The sequence below is a fragment of the Apteryx mantelli genome, chromosome 8, assembly GCF_036417845.1.
Source record: "Apteryx mantelli isolate bAptMan1 chromosome 8, bAptMan1.hap1, whole genome shotgun sequence".
In the NCBI taxonomy this organism is placed as follows: domain Eukaryota; kingdom Metazoa; phylum Chordata; class Aves; order Apterygiformes; family Apterygidae; genus Apteryx; species Apteryx mantelli.
The window spans coordinates 9896331-9911370 of NC_089985.1; the positions used below are offsets into that span (position 1 = coordinate 9896331).

The 15040-nt window shown below is 52.9% G+C and overlaps 1 protein-coding gene across 1 annotated transcript in view; it reads right to left on the reverse strand.

Annotated features, from left to right (window-relative positions):
• Nucleotides 1-14809, reverse strand: part of TNR (tenascin R) — a 32065-nt gene extending 17256 nt beyond the window's left edge. Inside the window, exons 1-7 of the mRNA XM_067300417.1 lie at nt 14314-14809; nt 11951-12427; nt 11518-11781; nt 10951-11066; nt 8062-8212; nt 4593-4862; nt 2013-2198 (exon numbers count right to left, since the gene is read on the reverse strand). Coding sequence (XP_067156518.1) covers nt 2013-2198; nt 4593-4862; nt 8062-8212; nt 10951-11066; nt 11518-11781; nt 11951-12427; nt 14314-14809 — 1960 coding nt within the window. The remainder of the gene's footprint in view (nt 1-2012; nt 2199-4592; nt 4863-8061; nt 8213-10950; nt 11067-11517; nt 11782-11950; nt 12428-14313) is intronic.
• Nucleotides 14810-15040: the final 231 nt, after the last annotated feature.

Below are 15040 nucleotides of genomic sequence, written 5' to 3' on the forward strand. Positions count from 1 at the left end.
GTGCTCACCAGCCCGGCGGTGCTGCAGGCCAGGAGGAGGGCTTGGAGCAGGGACTCGGCTCCTGGGCACCTCGGCAGGCCCTTTTCTTTCCGTAGCTTTGAAAAAGGCTGGTGGTTTCACGTACTTGAAATACTGAGTTTTGTCCTTTGTTCCTACCCTCTAAGTAATAAAAGTCTCCTGGAAAGGAGGAAAAGAGTCTGAGGAAAAGGAATTGGTTCGGTGTGGGAGAAAAAAACAAGCAGGAAAATATAAAATGACGTCTTTTCTCCCCCAGCTGTTTCGGGTGGGGAAAGATTGCTGCGAGCGTGGGCTGGGAGGGATGAAGGCGGGGTGGGGAAGACCCCCGGCAGGGTCTGCCGGCCGGTGCTGACCGCGGGCAGCTGCTGTGGTTTGGCTTGCAAAACTCCAGCCCTGCTTTTGCAGCTCTGCGAAGCGAGGAGAGGTTTGCATCTTCGGAGATCCACCCAGCGCCCCCCCCCCGGAGCTCAGCACCACCGACGGTGCTCCGACCGCGCTGCCCTGCGTCTGCTGCCGGCTCTCCTCCCCGCCACCCTTCCCCGGCCTCCCTTCGTCCCAGGCCTGGGGTGCAATGAGTTGTGGGTGCCCTCAGGGCACCGGGCTCAGAGGAGGAGTCGCGCTGCCGCTGCTCTCCACCTCCGTGCCGGCGGGCTGCTGTAGAGCTGCTAAACAGCTGCTAGTGCCAGCGGCGGAAAAAGGGAGGCCTTCAAGTCAAATTTAAGTGATTTCTCTTTTAGCAGGGCTCTATTTCTCTGCTGTAATTAGAATTTCTTTTGTTTGTTTATTATACAGTACCCTGGGAGCAAGAAGCAATGCACTTAGATGATGATGATGATGATGGAAAACAAGCACTATATAAAAATCAGTTACGGCTACCGATTAAGCCTCCATGTCTCTGGAGCTGAGGCATGTAATGGAAGAGCAGCTAAATACCGAGGGGAATAGAGTCATTACAGAGAGCACTAAAGGACAGCGCTATCTACGAACATGTTGTTAACACGGTCCAGCGGGATTTTGCTTAACACTGTCTGAGACTGGCAGCGGCAGGGAAGCGTCTGGAGCACGGTGTGTAATTCCAGCCTCCGCAGCGCCTAAACGTCGCCGATAACAGGGCATGCACTGTCCACACCCTGGCAGCTCTTTCTTTTATAGCCTTCACTCAGACTTGTTTCTACAGACCCATACGGCTGAAGCGTGGGGAGATTCCCAACGAACCCAGTGGTTGGGCCCTTTTCAGGCTGGGAAGGTGCCAGGAGGGCAAAGAGAAACCGGGAAATGCTGCTGTGTAGCATTGAAAAATGTGGTGGTGCGCGCTACAGAACTAGGTGAGTGTAAAGCTGAATGACTGGGGTTTTTTTACGTGTGCGTAAATCATTTCTTTGCCCCAAAATGCCACTGGAAGTGCAGATCTGGCAGGCAAATAGTTGTAGTTGGGAAAAAAATACAGATTGCGTGTTGTTTTTCTCAGTGTTTCTGAAAAGGGTGTTTGTGACTTTCCTGGCAACGCTCAGAGTGGGCGGTATTTGCAAACCGCAGGTGGCATCCATGTGCTACCCTAGGGGACCTGGGGAAAAATGGGATCCCCCCCATTCAAACGGCTTTGTGCCTGATTTGGAAAAGGGTAACGAACTCGGGGATCCTGGCTTCCTAACAGCTAGATATGGGATACCTGGGTTTGGGGCTCTTTCCCACTGAAGTGACTTTCAAATTTCTTCTGTGCTTATGTAGACAGTGCTTTGGGATGTGCAACAGTGTACTTCCAGGGCAAGTGTGCCTGGCCCACAAAAATGCTACTTTTTTTGGGGGGGGGCGGGGAAGAGAGGGAAATAATATTGTTTGCGGATCAACCTAAAACACCTTCCTTCCTCCATTTCTCCCTTTGCTCCCTGGCAGCTCTAGCTGGGATGCCGCAGGCACTCGGACGGGACCCGCTGGAGATGCTGCGCTGGGCTCCTACCACCCAAATCCGACCTCTGCAGGAGGAGGGAGCCTACCTGCGAGGGTGGCCCTGGTCGTCGGGCCGCTGTCGCGGGGCACCAGCACTTCGTGGTACTGCTCCCCGGCCAGGGTGCTGTAGACCACGCGGTAGCCGTGCACCTCGGCCTCGCTGTTGTCCCAGGCGAGCTCGAGGCTGGCTGCCGTCCGGGCGCCCACGCGCAGGTTCTTGGGGGCGTCGATCTCTGCGCGACACAAGGGACAGAGGGACCGGCTCAGCGTGGCTGCGGCTGAGCCCGGCTCCCGTGGCGAGGAGCCGCCAAGGGCTTCATCAGGGTTGATGCGACGCCGGTGCAGTCACAGCATCCCTCAGTGAGTTGCTCCTGGAGCTAACGGCGTGTTATTTATAGAAGAAAAGCATTATTTCTTCCTGTTTTGCAGTGAGGGAAACTGAGGCACTGTGTGTAAGAGGGAAAAAAGGGCTCTGCAGCAGTCAAGCATTGAACGGAGCTGCTGTGAATTTTGATGGGGTAGCTTGGGAGACCTTGAGCTTCTTTATGGACTCATTCGTGTTCAGAGGTTGCTCAGACTGACGCTGCGCTGTGTTTATCAGTGCTGCTAAGGCTGTGTACCGAATCTGCTCGGATTTGCACAACGCATCTCTCCTGCGAGCTGCAGGTCTGTGTAGGCATCGCTACAAGACAGGATCTGGCTGTTGTTGAATGCTAGGAGGCAGGAGTAGTTACTGTTCTTTTCTGGATCAGATTTTTATGGGGGAATTTTTTATGTTGTCTTCTAGAAATAAAGCAAGGAAGGCCAACTCAGCAAATCAATTGCAGTGAAATTCACGTTGTAAATATATATCTATATAGAGATATATATGTACACACACAATTCATGCAGTACAGTTACTGTAATGGAAGCCTAGTATCCACCAGTAATATACATGATAGGTAATTTATATACCATAAAATAGCATTGAAATATGCTCTCTACCTCCTCCTTTACGGCATGGTAAATTAAACCTGGTAGCTATCTGCAGGCTTAACATTAATTAAAGTTTTACTGACCAGTTAGAGTATTCATATAAGATATAAAATAAGATAACCACATTTTTAACTGTGTTGCTTTCAGGCGCTTGACTGCAGATTTCTCAGGCAATGCATCTGCCTCGGCTCCGGCAGCTGAGCAGGAAATGGAGCGACCATCTTTTTAAAATCAGGCCTCTCATGCCTGAAGAAGGTCCCTGATTTCTCTCAAAGTACTGCATTTCTTGCAGTTTTGGTGCGTTTGAAAATTGCACGCTCATCTACAGGTGTTATTAAGGGCATAACTTCTGGCTTCTGGTTTTTAAAGCATGGCCATGGGCTCCAACCTAGTTGAGGGGCTCAATGTGCTTTGAAGCTGGTGGGAGGATGGGCTCAACATGCTGCTGGCTGGAGCCTTGTCCCCGTGGGAACCCGCAGGCAGCTCGATGCTGCGGTAGGAGGTGGCCAAGCTGGGACTCACCCTCAGACCGACACCTCAGTTTAGGTATTTGAGCCAGTCACCTAAACACTGGCATCTGGAGTCTTCTGAGATGCCCAGGGCAATGTGAGAGATCCCTGCAGGGCACAGGACGTAGTGGGGACCGTGGCACTAGAGGTTTAGCTCTGGTTTAGGTAGCTGAACAGGAGTTTAGCAAGTAGTGGGTGATGGACGAGGACACTTCAGCTGACAAGCTGGCAGCTTTCTGTTTTAGAGTGAGCTGGATCTCTCATTTGCTCTCTTGACTTGCTTTATAATGGGATCTGAGGCACCTTAATTTGGACCTGAATCTTAACCTCGATGTTTTCCTTGTGCTACTGCCTCCTTCATTTATATCAGATGAAACCTCAGCTCATTTGTGTTAGGGGAGAAAGGATCTCGCTAAAGTGCAGGCAGATATGAACACCTCTCAGTCTGGCGCAACCTTGATTTGGATCCAGCTATGCAAACGCACGCCCTCGTTAAAGGCCAACCCATCTGCAGCTTGCAGCAGCGCGTCTCCGCCTTGCCGAGGTGCGCTCGCGCAGCGGCGAGCCCCGCGGGGTAGCGCTGGCTCGGCTCCACCGATCGCTAGAGGTGTGGTCCCACTTACACCCATGGACACTCTGACTTGTGCTGCAGCGTTTATGTTCTGCAGAGCTGGGATGAGTTTTTAATCCTCACAAACAGATGGCAATTAGAACAGACAAACAAATGCTTGCAGATAGGAAGGCACTGGCTGGGGTTGAACCTTTTAAATGTTGATAATTGCTGCTGTACTGCAGGCAAAAACGTACAGGCGGCTATCGCACAAGTCCGCTAAAGAGGAAAAATCCTTAGCCCGAGCAGTATTTACCCTGGAGTTGGGCAGAAGCAGCGCTCACGCAGTGACTCACCGTGCAGCGGACCTATTTCAAGGGATGTCACAAGACAGGGTCTTGTGGAGGTCGGGGACGTTTGCTCAAGGGCAAAGCTGGGTGGCAGTGGGGAAGAGCTGCATCGCCTTCCCCACACCTGGGTTTGGTCAGGCTCCAAGCAAGCCGGCCGAGGGGCTCCCCGCTCCCTTTCCAGGGGGACGAAGGGTAGTTAGACTCTGGGTTTGAAAACCAGCGAGTTGGTCCGCGGCCGGCTACCTGTGGTGAAGTGGGTGAGGGCGGCGTCACTCTCGTTGGTGCCTCGCAGGCCGCTGACGGCCACCTCGTAGCGGGAGCCCGGGCGCAGGGCCTGCAGGGAGTACTGGCTCAGCGGGGGCTGCAGGCGGAAGGTGGTCTTCCCTCCCTCCCCGTTCACCAGCCCGTACTTCAGCAGGATGGCGTCCACCTTGGCGCGCGGCGGCGTCCACTCCACGAAGGCCACGGTGTCGGAGACGTCCCGCACCAAGATCTGGGTTGGACCGTCAATTACTGGGGGAGAGACGCGGACGGTGATCAGGAAGGGGGACGTGGGGAGGGCAGCGGCAGCCCAATGTCATAGGGCTGGCCAGCTGGGCCTTGCCAAGCTGCCCAGGGGGTTGGCTCCTGGTGGGCTTCCCAGTCCTTTGACCCAACCTCACAGCTCTTCTCTGAGCCCTCTCTGCTTTATCTACATCTCTCTTGAGCTGCGGATACTGGACCTCTCCCATCAATTCCTGCTACAGCTATAATACAACTTATGCCCTTGTCTTGAGCTGTTCATTGGCAGCAAGTCCTCCCTGGCTTTTTCAGGCAGCATCTCCCAGGACAAAACCTCTAAATCTGACTGTGATCCGTGTTCTTTGTTCCTAGATGAATGCTCACAGTTTGGGATGTGTTAAAATACACATAGTTTTCGCATGTCCAGCTTTTCAAGCCATTTAAACTGTTCTTTATTGATGACTCCCTTCCACTTGACTTACTCCTTCCCTAGCCTTTCTATCATTGACAAAATTTATCAGCAATGATTTTCTGTCTTTTGAAAGGCATTGACAATGTGTTAAATACTGTGGGGCTGAGAACTGATCCAAATGATCAAGAAGTGAGGAACGTCTCTAGAAATGTTCCAGCTCTGGTGCCAATTCCTGGTTTGTAGCTGAGCTACGAGATCGGAGAGCTAGCCAGCTCTTAATAACGTGACAGTTTTTGAAGTGTTAGCATGGAGAAGAGGAGAAAATGGCAGTTGCTTTTGTGGCTATTTAGAATGAGCTGGGAATGACAATACATTGGGTGTTGACCACACCTCTTTAAAAAAAGGGATTTTTAGCTAAAGTGCTCATGCTGGGCATCTCCTGAGAGATGCTCCTTCCCTTTCTGTCTTCACTTCTTTCTCCTTGGCCTCAAACTCTCATGAGACTATTATGACATTTCAGCTTTCTTTTTTAGAGAAGTGGTGTCTTCCCTGCTCTGCATCCCCCAAAACTAAGCCTCTGAAAAATGTGGGCTCAAAGTTGGTCGAGTGATGCTTTGAGTCCAACAGCATCTCAAGGTCTTAACTGTTTTAATGACCGAAAGGGGGCAAATGCTTGGCTATTGCTCAGGTACCCTGTACATTAACATGCACAGCCTGCTGGGCGGTCAGTTTTATGACTTACTTTCTATCCAGGCATTTGCAGTCTATTTTCCACATTTTCATTGTATGGTGGTTTCTTGCACTTGTGACAGCTTATATGATGACAAGGTGGGGAAAAAACACACTGGTCTTGTAATTCAGGTTATTCTGAATGCAAGTACAGCTCATATATATATTAAAAATGTCATTTCATAATAAGTATGTGCTGCATCTCAGGGTGGGAAGATCCCGGGGGTGAAGTGCCTGAGTAGGTAAGAGAGAGGTTTAGGAAATAAGTGTGGGGAAATTGGGAGCAGTAGATGTGAAGTCAGAGAAAGAAACTGCAGTGGAAAAGTAAGGAGTATTGGAAAGCAACGTATTTGGGGGACAAAGCGATGGGGTAGGAGCCGGGTCTCCAACACAGCCAGGGCCAGATTCCACTTGAATCTCCAGTTCCAGTCACTGAGATGGTGCTGGAGAGCATAAAGGGCTACTAACAAGTTGTTGGCAAGTTGTGCGGCATGAAACCGTTCCTTCCCTGCTTGATCCCATCACCCAGCACAAGGTGCTGAGAGAAAAGAAGAATGCTGGGGCAAACCTATGGCAGATAGGATAGTGCTGGATGCCTTCTGGAGTGAAGAGCTAGGATGCTGCCCGACTAGCTGCACTTCTTTACAAAGGTAAATCACTCAGCTTAAGGTATTAGCTTTTTTTTTTTTTTTTTTTTTTTTTCGGGAAAAGGAAAGGAAGATTTTGCTTGACCAGGAGATGTCTCTGTTAAGCCACGCGGAGCTGAGCACAGAGGCAAAGCAGTAGGACAGGACTGTGTCAAGGAAGCTAAAATCTGCAGAGAGCTGCCAAGGGCTGCTGCTGGTGGCTAAACCCTCCCCTTCGCTCTGGTATGCTCTCTGTGGGCTTGGAGACAGCCCCTGCCTCTAGTAAGCCTCAAATTAGCAGCCTGAAGAGAACACCACCTCGTTATAACCTTCCAGGAGCTATTTAAATGCTGTTTCTGTTTGCAACAGCGTGGATGGAGGTAGATGTCTGCCTGGCTGCCAAGTCAGATTGCAGCAGATTTGGCATGGAGAGCCTCTTCTGCATGGTGGCTATGTGTTGTGCCCATCACCAGATTTCCTCCAGCAGGGAAAAGACCCAGTTCATTTGCACTTGCTGAATTTCATCTAGTCAATGGGGCGGACAAGTGACCGGCCAAATAAATAGGTTAGGAGGGGATGCGATGCTCTTTCTGGCTCTGTGCCCCACTGCCTGATTTGACTGAATTGGTGGGAGTAGAGGGCATTTAGCAGCACAAAAGCAGGTGGGAATTTTAATCTCTCTGTTATTTGAGTAGGCAGTATCTTTATAGAGATGCTTCTTGGGGGTGTCCAGCCTCTGAAATGTGCCTCATGTGAGATTATGGGAGAAAAGGAATTTATCTGGATATGTAATAATAGCTGACCAGTGCCTTCACTCACAACCCCATTAACCTCACCACGGTTTCTTCTGTGCCAGCGGTAATTTGTGAGGGAACGTGACAAAATACTACATGAAAAAGCTGTTGCTGCGATGCACCTCTGGCATTTGGGCTGTTTGACTAAGCCCCCCAAATTCGGGCTCTTTGACTGAAGGAAACCACCTTTCTGCATTTGATGCTCTGACTGCCTGGCGCTGGCAGGTTTTGTGGCCCCAGCCCGCCTCGCTAGCAGGTTTTGTGCTTGGAGCTCAGTTCAATATAGGAGGGCTGTGATTTCTGGGATTATTACGTGCTTGGGCAGAGCGCTGCTGGCTCGCCTGACCGTGGCGTGGGGCAGAGGACACACCTCAGGGGCTACTTGCATCGGTCTAGTAAAGGTAGTATTGCCAATCGCTGCCGGTAGAGAGGGCGCTTGGGGAGGTGATCAAAACACTCATTTCAAGCCTTCACAGAACCCCAAACCAGTGTCTTTTCAGGGATTAAAAAAATATCTCTGCTTAAGGTGAGTTTCACTAGTTTTACCCCTGCTGGAGTAATGCCGGACATGAGGGTTGCTTTTGCAACTGGGGGACATAACCAGGCTCTTATTTTGGGGAGCTGGGCATGCAGGGGACAGGGTCACTCACAGGTGGAGACGCTGTCGGATGCAGGGGGGCTCCTGGCTTGCTCCTTGAGGGCCACCACGGTGACTGTATACTCCTCACCTGGCTTCAGGCCTGTCTGGTTGAAGGTGGTGACGCTGCTGGGGAGCTGCGCGATCACGCCGCCTTCGTTGTTCTGCCGGGGGAACAAATGAGCATTGGCAATTAGCAACGCCTAATGGAGGCACAAGAGTGGGAGAGGTTTTTGGGGCACCACTGACATGCACGCGCGGGGACCCAGTGGGGCTCGGGAGCACCCCGTTGTGAGGACGGGCTCCTGCCACATCTTTTTTTGCTACGCAGCTTTTAGCCGGCCCTGTGGCTCACTTCTCCCAGGGCCGGCACAGCTCTGCGCCCCAAATCTGCTCCCCACCAAAGGAGGAACGGGCTCCTCTGCCCTGACCCCAGCGCCTGGCACTTCCCACCTTGGCTCACAGACTCACACAGATCTGGCACCCATGAAGCACTGAGCACCCAGGTTTTTGGCCTAAGGAATCCTCCCCTGTCCCTGCTTTTTCCCCCTGCGCAGTATTTTGCTGTCTATGTGTACGTCGCCAGCTGGTTGCCTCCAGAAGAAACAAGGTAATAAAATCAGAGCTTAGGCTAGACTCCCTTTGCCTCTGCAGCTGCTCTTCCGGTGCCAGGAGCTTTCTGTGGTTTGTATATTGGTAAGAAACTGTAAGGTCTTTATTTTGGCATACACTGCTTTTTAAGTATCTTTATTAAATTCATTATACTTCATGTTTTGCTCTGAAAAACATAAGTCTTTAAGCAATTGCAAATGTCACCTTTCCTGCCAATGTTTGGACAATGGATCTTTTCTCTCTGCTGTCTTCACTAATAATATACTAAACAAATCTTTGCACATAGCTTTCAATTCATATTCATCTCTGGTCTCATTAAACAAGAAGTCTTCCATTTTACCCCTAAATTGCCATTTTACCTTCCTTAATTTTCTTTCCTAAGTCTTTCACTGCTTCATCCTTTCACCCTGAGCTCTACTGTCGCACAGAGCCGTTCTCATTGCCGCAAAGCTCTTTGTGTTGTTTTTTTTTTTGTTCTCCCTTTCCCTTTTGGGCCCACGAGCAAACACGCAATCGCTGCTTGACACGGCTCTCATGGCCCGTGAGCGAGGTGGGAGTGCAGCAGTGGGATTCCCCCGCAGCATGTTGGTGCACGAACCCTCCCCGTGGCGGCAGGGACCGCAATAGCCAGCCTCTCGCCCAATTTTCGGAAAGGTAGAGTGCACCCGCTTTTGCAAGCCCATGGCTTAGATGTGAGTTGCGATATTAATGTTACGGCATGCACCTGGTCTTTCCGGCTGCCCACTCTCAGACTACCTTTTGCTTTTATTTGGGGTGCAGCAATGAAAAGAGGCAGCTCAGGTTTAGCGTCTGCTGGAGCGAGCTTTGCTTCCAGGGAGGTAGGAAGACAGCACTCTCTGCCTTATTTTAGGAGGAAAGGCGGTGTGATACAGGGCAATTGCAGCAGCGGGCGTGCAGGCGTCTGAGCGCAATTGGGCCTTGCAACGATGCACTTCACCGATGGATACCAACAGACTCAAACGCCCCACGAGCTACATCCCTTTGCTCCTCCTGAAATCCTGCAGTCTCAGAACAGCTATCCTTTTGCACTTTATTTACTTGTTTAAATCCTGAAATGCTTTGGTTGGTTTGAGAGTTTAAGAGGACCTTTTCCCATCATTTAAAGTTTGGACAAATTTGTCCCGAAAAAATTGATTTGAGATAGGCTGAAACGTTCAAGACCACGGAAAGGAAAGCTATTATGAAGCCAAAAGGGTGGGGAGAAAGCACCTATGCTTTTATTTTGCTTTTCTTGGGGGGGACCTGGTCCCTGGGGCCCCGACGGTGGGGTCCGCGCAGCCGCCTGAGGGTGGAGATCGGCTTTAACAAAGAAACAGCCCAGGACAGAAGCTTGCTTCCGCCATGGCGATATCTTAAAATGCCTGTATAACCACTTATCTGCTTCACGGGCACCCTGTAAAGATTAATTCATGAGTATCGGTGAAACATTTTAACGATATGCTAGTTTTTGCTACTAAACCGAAAGTGACCTTTCCATTACATGGGCTTATTGTTTAGTATTTTATCCTGACGGTGAATGAAAATTACCTCTGGGTTTATAACGGCAACGCATGAACTTCGACTTTGGAGAAAATTTTCTGTGTGGGTCTAAAATTACAGTGAGATCCTTCCAGCCTTTTTGGAAAGCAAAGTGGGGAACGAGTTATTTAAAGCGATTGGGCCCTTGTTTTGTAGTGTTTCTAATTGTACTTTTACAGTTAAGAGCTTTTAAAACTTTAGGGCCAAGTTCTGCCGTTCTCTGCTGCCCAGAGCTGCCTTTTACTCCAGTGAGGATATTGTACAAGTGAAAATGGCATAATTGAGCCCTTAATCAGCATTTCTTTTACTGCTGGGGATTGAATGCTCTTGTAAAGAGGCTCCATATACAATTGAAGCTATACTTATGGATAAATGGTGTAGAAATTATGAATATAGATGAAATACTTGATGTACAATTTTTGTTATCATGCATAGAAAATATGCGATATTTAGGGCAACATTTTTGTCCTTTCATCTTTTCTGGCACAAATTCTACCTGTTCATCACTGTGATTAAAATTCTGTGGCAGAAATTATCTGTCTGTGTGACTGTAGGTTGCAGAAGGTTGTTGTCTGCGAGCTAATGGTTGTTGAGTTAAATCTAGGCTTCCTAAAGTAGCTTAATGTGCAGGAAGAAGGGGTGAGAGAGAGAGGAGGAGGAGGAAGGGACGTGCCTTTGGGGTGGCCCGCGTCAAAGCTAGCTGCGGAGCAGCACCGCCGGCGGCGGCGGCGGCCGGCGATGCCGGCGTTACCTTGGGGATGAAGCTGATCTCCCAGCCGTCAAAAGGGAAGGAGAAGGGCTCCCACTGCACCTCGGCGGTCGTCTCGGTGATGGTCTTGAACTTCAGCCCCTGCGGCATGGCGAGGCCTGGAAGGGAGCGTGGTGCGGTGAGTGGCGTGGCCTCCCGGCCTCCCAGCCCCCACCCCGCTCCCGGCCCAGCTGCCGGGATGAACCTTTGGCTTTGCTTTTAGGGAATATATCGCCCGAGAAACAGCACTGCAGCGGCCTGCTCGGTATCACCCCGCGTGAACGGAGCGGAGGGTGGGTTTGCAAGCAGGGTGCCTGCACGCTCTCCGTGCCCTCCCTTTCCTCCGCGTTTCAGAGGACCCTTTCTGGACGTCACCGTGACAGCTCCATATTCCCATTTCCCTCCCTGCGTCGCGGCCCAGCCGGGGCAGCAGCGCTTTCCCTGCGTACCGGGCATTTTGGGCCGCGCTCCGGGGGCTTCGCGCGGACGCCGCGAGCGACAGCTCCGCGCGCAGGGCCGGGCGTGGGGCTCGGCGAGCCCGCGGGGCCGCTGCCACGCGCCCGCACTTACTGGTGGTCGCCCTGGCGGTGGCGGGGGCGCTGAGGACGTTTCCGACGACGGCGTAGACGCTGAGGTCGTAGGCCAGGCCCGGCTCCAGCGGCCGGACGGTGACGGCGCTCCAGTCGCCGGGCACCCGCTGCTGCAGCCGGCCGCCCCCGGGCCCGGCCGCCTCGTAGGAGACCACGAACTCGGCCGCCGCCGCCGGGCCGTCCCACGCCAGCTCCACGCTGTCGTCGCCCACGCCGGCCACGCGCAGGTTTTCCGGCGGCGCCACTGGCGGGGAAGGCCGGAGTGAGGGGCAGGCGCCGGGCGCCACGCGAAATGGCGGCCGCGGCGGGGGAGAAGGGGTCCGCGAGGCCTCCCCGGCGCGCCGGCTCGCCCAGGAGATGCCCGAGGGCCTCCGGGGCCGCCTCGAGGGTGGCCAGGCGGGCCGGGCCCCTACCTGCCGAGCAGTCGGGCCCCGCGTAGCCGTCCTCGCAGGCGCAGAGCCCCTCGCGGCAGGCGCCGCGGCCGCTGCAGGCGCGGGGGCAGCGGGGCTGCCCGCAGTCGTCGCCGGCGAAGCCCTCCTCGCAGAGGCAGGTGCCGTTGGCGCAGCGGCCCCGGCCCGAGCAGTCGCGGGGGCAGCGGGGCTGCCCGCAGTCGTCACCGGCGAAGCCCTCCTCGCAGAGGCAGGCGCCGTCCACGCAGAGGCCCCGGGCGCTGCAGTCGGCGGGGCAGCGGCGCTCGGAGCAGTCGTCGCCGCTGTAGTCGCCGTCGCAGACGCACTGGCCCTCGACGCAGGCGCCGCGGCGCGAGCAGCCCCGCGGGCAGCGCGGCTCCGAGCAGTTGCTGCCCGCCCAGCCCTCGTCGCAGACGCAGCCGCACGCCGCCAGGCTGAAGTTGCCGTGCCCGCTGCAGGGCGGCAGGAAATCCAGCTGCCCTGGGACAACGCAGAGCCCCGCGTCAGGCGCCGGCCGCCCCCCATCCCCGCTGGGGCGCCGAAAAACGCCCCAGCGCAGCCCACCGCCCCAGGGCCGGCCACGGGGTGGAGGCTGGGAGAAACCAGGCGAGCGGAAGGCGGCCTCCCCCCGGTTTAGCTCCCGAGCAGGGAAAAAGCCTTCCCTAACCGTGGGAATGGTGAGGAGATTTTTTCTTCAGGTCTCAGCCTCTAGTTAAGTTATCAAAAGAGGAGAGCGGATGCTTGTGGGCTTGCTGGAATAGAGAGGCTTTCCCTGGGGAAATGTTTCAGGCTGCGGGGTAGGGATCCTGATCTTATTTGCAGTGCAGTGAATTGAAAGCAACTTCGGGAAAATGAATGAAATTACTCCAGATTTGCTTCAGCGTGCATCTGCAATTGGAGGGGAGGCTCCATCGAGTGATAAATGTTTAATGGGACCCTCTACATATGTTGCAAGCAGCCCAGATAGGCCTATCAGAGCTTCAATGAGCTCCTCTAAAACACGTTCTTCCCATTGCATTTCCTACTTGATTTTAACCCCTGCTTTACAGCACACCAACGGCATACTTGGGGGGGGTTCCATTTTTCTTCTGCTTGACGCAGCTGATGACTATGTCAGGCAGAGACAAGGGCCGAGTTCATTGCTGGGATTGCACTGACGTCCCCACCTCCGTGCACGCGCGGGTTCCCGTTTTCTCCCTCCCCAACCCTTGCTCTAACTCTCCCGCCCCTCGCGCCGTTGACCTGAGTCATGCCGGTTTTATTTTAATGTGTCATTAACAGAGGAGCTTGCCTGAAGGCCACTGCCTGAAAATCACACTAATAGCTGCAAAACTTAAAGAAAGGCAGCAGGCCCTGGGGAGGAAAGGCTTGTTTTTGATTTTTCCTTCACCCTGTTGGCATGTTGTGCCTGAAGAGCAGTTTCCCTGCTGGGCAATGGGCCTTGCATGCCTGGCCTTGCTCGGCTGTTCCTCCCTGCGAGGAGCCCGCAGCCGTTTCGTTAGAGCATCCGCTCCTGCCGAGACCTGGGCAGGGGCTGGGTTGACTGAGGGGGCAAGCAGATGCTCTGTGTGAAACATCGCTCTTATGAAGCTCTCTGAGATGCATGGAAAATCATCTGTGTGCTAGCTCCCACGCTATTGAAATTCAGTCTGTAAACCAAACCTTTCATAACCCATCTCATTATAACAACACACTATTTCCCTGGCTCTGAAGAACAGCCTTGTGGAAAAGAGGAACTGAACTGTGTCTTTTGAAAGAGTAACCCTAATGGAGGACTCACAGAAAGCTTCATAAAGCTTACGTATTATTATTCAGTTGAAGTATCCTGTTGATAGTTTTGTGCCTGCATTATAGGTTTTGTTTATGTCTTTCATGGCAACAGAAGTTATTCCCTGTATTTTTTTTTTTTTTAGCTCTGATTTTCATATCTATTCACTCTTCCTACAGAGAAGAAGTTGTTTATTGCTGCCTCCCGCGGTGCTGCCTTCAGCTCAGGGACGCCTTAGGAAATCAGGAGATGTCTCGCTCCTCCCTGTCCTGTGAGAAGTTATGGATCTCTAATCAGGATTGCTAAGGAATGGAGGGTTGGGAAGGTCACCCGCTGCTCCCCGCCAGTATGGGTGCATGAGTTACCAGATCCCTCCCCTGGGAGCTTTCCTGCCTCGGAGAACCTAAGCTAGGCTTCTTCCTAATGAATTTAGGCCAGGAAGTGGCGTGGCCTTAGCAAAGGTGTGGCCACGGCACTATGGGTGAACATAGGTTTTCCTCCATGGCTACCAGGTGGCATCACCAGCCTGAATTCATTCCTCCTTTCCTTTGCTTGAGCCCTTAGTCCCCAGCAAGATCTAACAGGATCGCATTACTACCTGTGGCTGCATTTTCTTGGCAGCAATTGGAGTTGCATTGGTCCCGGAGAATGGAGACCTCCCTCTCCAGCATCTCAATCCTGCTCAGCAGATCCTGAATGGACGGGAAGGAGGTGGAGCACTTGCAGGCCTGCTTGGGGAAGTTTATCCTGTGGGTGAAGGTGACCTGGCTCTCGCTGTCTGAGGTCTGCTCTGCGTACTCCGCCATCCTGTCATCTTCCAAACTCACCTCCTCAGCTGAAGACTTGAGCATTGACGAACAACAGCTGTCCAGGGGGATGTTAATGTTGTAGATGTGGTGGAAGACCATGGGCTGCTCTTTGATGGGTGGGCTGCAGTTGGCAACGCTGCCCTCCTCATCCACCACTGGCCTCTTGGCTGCCTCTGTTGTCACTTCTAGTCGGCACTCAAAAGGCTTGAGGATGGCGCCTAGCAATAGCAAGTTGAAGCTGATAAGCACGTTCCTCAGGACTGGGTTATCACTGTCAGTCCCCATTTTCTTGGGAAAGGAAAGAGCCTTCTAAGCCAGCCTTGGTCAGCCAAGCTCTGTGAGGACCTGGGGACACAGAAGAGAAAGAACATGTGTGGTGTTAGCCTTGAAATAGGGGGGCTGTGCTCACGTTAGAGAGGGGAGTTCTTCTGGGTGAGATGTCCAGAGAGATGTTCAGGGCAGACTCGACCCAAGAATGGTCTTGCTCTCTTTGGTGTAAGCGAGGAGGCTAAATTG